This window comes from Natator depressus, chromosome 2, assembly GCF_965152275.1.
Source record: "Natator depressus isolate rNatDep1 chromosome 2, rNatDep2.hap1, whole genome shotgun sequence".
In the NCBI taxonomy this organism is placed as follows: Eukaryota; Metazoa; Chordata; order Testudines; family Cheloniidae; genus Natator; species Natator depressus.
Window position 1 is genome coordinate 232,518,810 of NC_134235.1, and position 7,483 is coordinate 232,526,292.

At 44.7% G+C, this 7,483-nt stretch overlaps 1 protein-coding gene across 2 annotated transcripts; it reads left to right on the forward strand.

Annotated features, from left to right (window-relative positions):
• Positions 1-568: 568 nt before the first annotated feature.
• On the forward strand, positions 569-5,628 carry BAMBI (BMP and activin membrane bound inhibitor). 2 transcript variants are annotated; one of them, XM_074943416.1, is made up of 3 exons: positions 569-712; positions 4,112-4,387; positions 4,872-5,628. In XM_074943416.1, the coding sequence occupies exons 1-3, from the start codon at positions 637-639 to the stop codon at positions 5,288-5,290; spliced, it is 771 nt and encodes a 256-aa protein (XP_074799517.1). In that variant the 5' UTR covers positions 569-636; the 3' UTR covers positions 5,291-5,628. The 2 variants fall into 2 exon arrangements, with proteins under 2 accessions (XP_074799517.1, XP_074799516.1); XM_074943415.1 differs by having other exon boundaries at positions 570-712; positions 4,112-4,399; positions 4,872-5,620.
• Positions 5,629-7,483: the final 1,855 nt, after the last annotated feature.

A 7,483-nucleotide genomic window follows, 5' to 3' on the forward strand; every position in this document is an offset into this window, starting at 1 on the left:
GGAGCCGGGTCTGCCCTGCGGGGACAGCCGGGCGCTCTGCCTCCGCCCCGCCCCTCGCTGCCCTGGGCATGAATCGCGGATCCCCGCCGGGGCCATTCCCCAGCCGGAGGGGAGGGGGGGCGGGGCGCCCGCAGGCTGCCAGCCAGTCCCAGGCGCAGCCCGGCCCGGCTGCTGTGAGTGGCAGGGGAGCGGAACCTACGAGAGCGGCGCTGGGGGCGGGGCGAGGGGCGGGCGGCGGGGCAGGCTCGCCCGGCGCCGCGCTATTTACAGCGTTGGGCTCGCTCGCTGCTTGCCTGGGTCGGAGTCCGAGTCGGTGGCTGCAGGAGCGGCGAGCTCGGCCCGCGGCGTTGCGCGTGTCTCGCTTGCCGGAGGCGGGGGCGCCCTGGCCGGGCAGAGCTGCGGGCTCGCCCTGCTCCCCACATGTGGCGGCAGCTGTGGCTGGAGAGCGGCCGCCGCAGCAGCGTGTGATCGGCTGGGCTGGGCTGCGCTGGCGGGGCGCGGGGCGCAGACAGCCGCGGGCAGCTGGAGTCCCTGCGCTGCCCGCTCCGGGCCCTCGAGTGCGGCGCTGCGAGCTTAAGCGAGCCCTGGAGGGCACCTCGAGCGGCCGGGCGGGGGGGGTCCGGGCGGGGCGGTTAAATGGATCGCCATTCTAGCTACAGCTTCATCTGGCTGCAACTGGAGCTGTGCGCCATGGCCATCCTGCTGACCAGAGGTGAGGGGGCCGGGGGCGGCGCTGGGGTGAGCGGGGGCAGCTCTGTGGCGGTGCCGGGGAGCGAGCGACTGGGGGAGCAGGGGGTGCGGGGAGTCGTTAGAGCTGTGCGCGGCGTCACGGGGGTGCGGTGGCGGCTCTTGGGGTGGCAATAGCCCCGGGCTGCAGGGAGGAGTGAGACTAGAAGGGGCTGGTTGAGTTGCGGGGGCTGGAAGGTGTGGGCGTGCCCGGGGGGGCAGCGTGTGGTGCTGCGGGGGTAGCTCTGAGCCCCTAGTGCCAGAGGGCGCAGCCTCCCCCAGCCCCGCACTCCCTCCTTGGAGGCTCCCTTGAACGTGGGTTTCCTCTCCTAGGCTGCGCTGGGAGCTCCATGCAGAGGGCTCCGAGCTGGCTTTGAAGCCCATTGCCAAGCCTTTGTTGGCGTGTAATATTCCTCCCTGCTGAGCCTCGCAGGCTAGGACAAGCTCGCCTCTTGGAAGGAGCGGCACTTGGTTCCCTCCGCCCGCTGCTAGAGGCTTTCCCCCGTTCATTGATGTAAGTCAGACCTTAAGGGCAAGCGGTTGTCAAAATGTTTTTGTTAGTCTGCCTTCAATGAACTTCTGAACGCTTCCAGCCATGGAGCCGGGCCATCTTAGAGACACACTGCCCCTTTTCGAGCCCTGGCGTGGTTTTACTGTAGGGCGGATAGTCTCGCCTCCCCCAAGTGTTTATTAAAAACAAAAACAAAAACCAAACCCAAGGAAAGTACATCAGAGGGAATTGATTCCGGCCCCCCACCCTCTTTTTTTAATCCTTTTAAAACTAGTAGTGGATTAGAGATGTGTTTAACGTCTTGTTGCAAATGCTACATTCCTGTAAATAGGTATGTAGTTTAAACACACTTAAATTAAATTAACACTGTCTCCACAGAGTTCAGTGACTGCTTAGTTAGTCCTTTTTTTAAGGAGGAAAGGTCACCTTTTTGGCTCCCTATAATTGCCAAGATTCACAGAGGAGGTTAAAGGATAAACTAGCACAGTGATGATGTGCTACCATATTTATTTATTTTGGAAGTAAAGGTGTAATTAACCCTAAATAACAGCCCTTGCAGCATGCAGAGGGAAGCCGCCTGGCCCCATCAAAGGCAGGCAGAACAGGGAGTGACTGAGTGATGTGAAGTCACAGATACTGAAACTATGTGCCTGATAATGATATAATTAGGGGATCATAGACTTCTGGCTGCTGCTGACTTCAAAAGCTTTAAGAGAAGCCTGCAGTCTCTCCTGTAGCCATCTTGACTAAAAGCAGACATTTTTCTTTAATAGCTATATACAGTAACAAGAAAGAGGAGAGAACAGAAGGGCATTGTTCTGTTTCAAAATACCAAATACCCTTTCTGGCCTTTTTGCATAGCACAGGAAGAAACTTTATGAATTGACAGAAATACAGTTTTAATACAGTAATACAAAGTCCATTCTGTTCTACCAAAAATGTGGCTTTAATTAAAATGGAGTTGTAATAACCCGATGACTAGCTTGTCAGATTTTGTTTATAAGACTGTCTTAGGTCAGTAAAATGTAGAATTTTAAACAGGGTCATATAAACAGTTAAAATAGAAGTATGCTTATTGTTTCATTTTCCTCCCCATGCTGAGCTTAGAGCAGTGAAAGGACAGTCAACTTTGTTCTTTGTTTGCATTTTTTATTAATGTGCTCTAATGGAATAGTAGCTTTCATAGACACTTTTTGCAGGGGAAAAAAGTAGCAAGCTCAGTGATTGTACATAAGAAAGCCGAGAAAAGCTGTTCACGAATTTATTGGAAGGGTGACTTTTATGAAACTAAGGAAAGTTGGGCTCCTTAGCCTAAAGGCCCAAGGGAGCTAATGCAGACTGGGGAGAGAGGTGCTCTGTCATTTGGCTTCTATTAAGCAGAGTTATTAAAGGGCAGCAGGGACTTCAGGGCCCAGAGCCCCTCTGCAGCAGCATTACCAGGAGAGCTGAGCCTAGATGGGCTGAAGCCTGGAAGTTAATTTGACTGAGTCCTCTCCTGGCCATACGAAGTGGGGAGGGGATATTTAAAAGGCAGTTCTGCACGGGTTTATTTTCAGAGTATGTTTTCTAATGCAAGAAGTCTGATAATTCAACTGACTTTTAAAGGCTCACTCACTGCCTCTGTGGTAGGAAGTACTCCAACTAACTGAATTGAAAGTCTAAGTAAATCCCCACTTGTAATGATGGCTCCAGAGTCTGCTGTCCTCTAATTCTCTGAACTGCTGGCATATTGAAATAGGTTGAGTTATGACTTGCCTAGAAAGAATACATTTTCCTGACAGTACAAGATGTATATAATCATGACCGTGGTTTGGAGAGCACAAAATGAAGCATTTTATTAAGAACTTTTATCGCTTCCCTTCAGAAATTTTTGAGGTTTCATGAGAGATTGTTTTTATATAACCGGTAGAAGATTTTCAGTCTAAACTTTTCCCCTTTTTTGACCACATGTTGGATTGCCTGCAAAAACTAGGGGTTTTGGGGGAGGCGATTTCAGCCTTGCAGAAGCGTACCCCTTATGATTTTCCATTTGGGTTGAAAAATTGACTTTGGCAAACAAACCACTAATTGTAAACTGCACAGTTCCTGTTTTATAAAACTGACTTTAAAAAGCCCTGTTGCATGAAAAGCTCTTCATAGAAAAAGTTCCTTTTCTGAAGAGAGCACAATAGATGCCCAATTTCATATAGTAAAAATCTTCCTGACTTGCCATTTCTAGATTCTAATGGTTCTAGCTGATAGCTTTATAAGGTGTTAGCTAAAGCTCTTAAACCTTGGCATAGCCCTGAGAGATAGCAAACAGTTCTGCAGTTCCAATTAAATGTGCCAAAATCAAAAAACCTTTGAATGATCAACCATCAACAGTAATGATTTAAATTCTAAAACACTGTAGCAATGCTATTTCAAACTAGCTTGTGGGGGTGAGGAGATCGTGCCTCTTAAATAAGGATGGATTTGATCACCTGTAGAATGCTCATGTTTAGTAAGTAGTAAAAATACCTAGCTATTATGCAGATGTGGTTATGTATTTCTTATCGAGCAGTATGACGCAAAAAACCCTAGTCTTAATGAGAAGTTTGAAGTGTGACATTTCAGTTATTGCTGCTTTAATATATACCCTGCTTTAATTAAGTGTATTTTAGTAGTAAATATTGGTATTGGGCTAGTGCCCAAAGGCACCACTGGGATTAGGGTCCCAGGGTGGTAGGTACTATACAAAAACAGACAAGCCCTGCTCTGCAGGGTTTACAATCTACAATGACCAGAAGTTTGTACCCTTGAGTTTGTTCATTTTGTAATCGCCCACTGTTAATTTGTGATGTAGCAAGTGAGTTTCTGTACTAACTAGGAATAAAATACTTGACTTTTTTTTAGGTGAAATTAGATGCTACTGTGATGCTGCGCACTGTGTTGCAACTGGCTATATGTGCAAATCTGAGCTTAATGCCTGCTTCTCCAGACTGCTTGACCCTCAGAACACGAATTCCCCACTTACTCATGGCTGCTTGGACTCTATTGCAAACGCAGCTGACATCTGCCAAGCTAAACAGGCACAAAACCACTCTGGCACCACCATGCCCACATTGGAATGCTGTCATGAAGATATGTGCAATTATAGAGGACTGCATGATGTTCTCTCTCCTCCCAAGGGTGAGACCTCAGGTAGAGAAAGCAGTTTCAACTAAATGTCTTCTCTGATCTATAGGCTTGTGACAGCCAAGACCTTGTATGTCTGCTATTGATTTTGTTGTTAATGTAATTAGAGATACCAGAGGGAGAAGCATGTGGTGGGATGCAGAGATGTATCTCTAAAAGCTGAGTAGCTTTTATGTCTGCATTAGCATTAGATGTCTGCCTGTCATGCCTGCTTCTCAACATTTCTAAGAGGCAATTGTACAGTGGTACTCATTCATATTAGATCAACTGCCAATGTAATAAAAATATATTATCTTAACTTGTTTTTGAAATGGTTCAGATCAATTTGTAGAGGTACTATTTGTAGATACTTTCCAGTGTGATGTTAAATGATTACCAGCAGCAGCTTTTAATGTGTGGTTTAAGGAATTGTTAAATTTGAAACAATTGTTTAGCTGAGACTGAAATAAACTTGACATCTTTGTTTAACTTTTTGCAGGACAGGGGAGCAGATATCAGCATGACAACAGCAGAAATCTCATCACAAAGGTTCAGGAGTTGACCTCTTCAAAAGAATTGTGGTTCAGAGCAGCTGTAATTGCTGTTCCCATAGCTGGTGGGCTGATCTTAGTGCTGCTTATCATGCTAGCTTTGCGGATGCTCAGGAGTGAAAACAAAAGACTGCAAGATCAACGACAGCAAATGCTCTCCCGTTTGCACTACAGTTTTCATGGACATCATTCGAAGAAAGGACAGGTGGCAAAGTTAGACTTGGAATGCATGGTGCCAGTAACTGGTCATGAGAACTGCTGCATGAGCTGTGATAAAATGAGACAGACAGACCTCAGCAATGATAAAATTCTTTCATTAGTCCACTGGGGAATGTACAGCGGGCATGGAAAGCTGGAATTTGTATGACCAACTTTTTTTTTAAATCTGAGCTAAACTTACTAGGAAAACTCTCAAAGGCCTTTGGGTTCTGCTGGACAGGAGCACTTTATCTTAAGCAAACTTTCATTAATCATCTTTTGAGAAACAAAGGATCTCTGCAAACAGAATCTTGGATATTTCCTCTGAAGGATTCCAAAAGTTGTCTTATTTGCACAGAGTAAAATACACTCAATGTATTGTTTGCTTTAAAATTATGAAAGCAAAAATTAGAAGTTGTACACACTGTCACCAGGGATTTCTGAGCTGTAGGGAGCTGAGAATTGATCTAAATAATAAACTGTATAAAAGCTCCTATGTTTCCTGACTTATTGTAAAGAATCTTTAAATATATATATATTTTGTCTGAAACTTCCTTGTGATTTTTTTGTAGAAGACAATAGTTTCTTTTTTAAAAAGCTATTATGAGATGACATTAACATTCAGAATAGAATTGCAGGAAGTCTTGAAATCTGTTCTCCTGTAAAGTCCATCCTCCTGCAGAGTGGCAGAAGTGACTGTTAGTGCTGAAATCCTCTTTCAGGAATATCTCTGAATGTCATATAGTGGTGAGTCCACATTTTCCCTTGTCAGGTTATTCCATTGCCTAACTGTTTGAAAAGATTGATTTTTTTTTTTTTCTTTGGGGGGTTTTCCCCCTCATAACCTTAATTTTCCCTGTTGCAGCTAAGGCTGATTACTTTGCTCTGTTCTTGACTAACTGTCCCTCTTCATCTTTATTTATTGTATTTAATTTACATAAATATTTTGTATTCATCTACCTACACAGGGGCCAAGTAAATCTTTTGAGTCTTGGCTCAGTATGGCCAGTCCTCTCAAACTTTCCTTACAGTTCTTAACTTTCATAAAATTACTTTAAAAAAACAAAACAAAAAAACACTTTCTCCTCACAACTTGCTCCATTTAATTAATTTAGTGTTACCCTGTGTCATACAGGACTTCAGTTCATTGGCAAGAAGAGTGGAGTAGAAAAGCCACATTGACCTTTCTAAATGTGGTGCTCCTATTAAAACATCTGAATATAACATCTGCCTCATCTTTTGTGTGTTGAACACATTTTTTCATTCTCCAGTTTATGATAAGCCCCAGCTCCTTCTGTGGTATTTCTGCCTAGACTGCTTTCTTCCCATTCTATATTTGTGCATTTGGTTATTCCTCCTTCAAAACCATTAGTTGGCCTTATTTAATAGATTCAGGGTTAGTTAAAGACCCTGGAGCAATTGAGGCCATATTTATTATTCTGTTCGCTGTAATTAAAGTGGACTTTCTGGAAAAGCAGGTACCATGATCTTGGGGAAAACAAAACCCAGAATAGTGTTCTCATAAATGGGATCTCTGAGTAATGAGCAATATGAACTGAAGAACTACCTGAAAAAGTTGGCTACAGTGTAGTGCTTACCTAGCACTTTACATGATCAAATCACTATTAAAGATTGACTAATCCTCATAACCCCCTTTTGAAGTAGGTAAGTATTATCCCCTTTGTACTGATTGGGAAACTGAAGTACACATGAAATGACTTGCCCAAGGTCAAAACAGTGAGTCAGTGGCATAGCTGAATGTAGAGTCAAATGCCCAGAGTTCTTACCTGTGTGTAGTCCTCCAGTCTATGCTACCTTTACAGCAGAGTCCTTAGGAGATCTGTTTTAAGGGGCTGTTTAATGGCAGTATAGCTGTTGGGGCAAGCTGAGGAACCCTCTCACCTGGTACAGTTCTCAAGCCCCACCTCCAGCCCAAGTCTGCTCACATGGGCCAGCCATGGGTTTTTAACTGCAGTGTAGTCATACCCTGTCTGTCTTGCCCTTTAGTTACACTGTTTTTTGCCACTGGAGTCCATATGACTGTATAGGTGTAGCTGAGGTAAGGATCTGACTTATCTTCCCTTCCAGCTGATCTTTAAAAATGTTCTTGGGTCTCCTATTGCTTGCCCCTCTGTTCTGTGCTATAATTTGTATTAAATGCTTGTCAGGGTTGGTCACTGTTCACGCAAATACACCAGTCATTTCTAGCAATAGTATATTTTTGTGTAGGGGAACCACTATTGAATTGAAATAAGGCATGGAAGTGGTGCCTAGTTCAGTCTAAGCATAAATCTAATCACAGTGACAGATGTGGGATTAAATCAGGTTCAGGGACTGGTATTTAAACCTTGCCAGGGTTTCC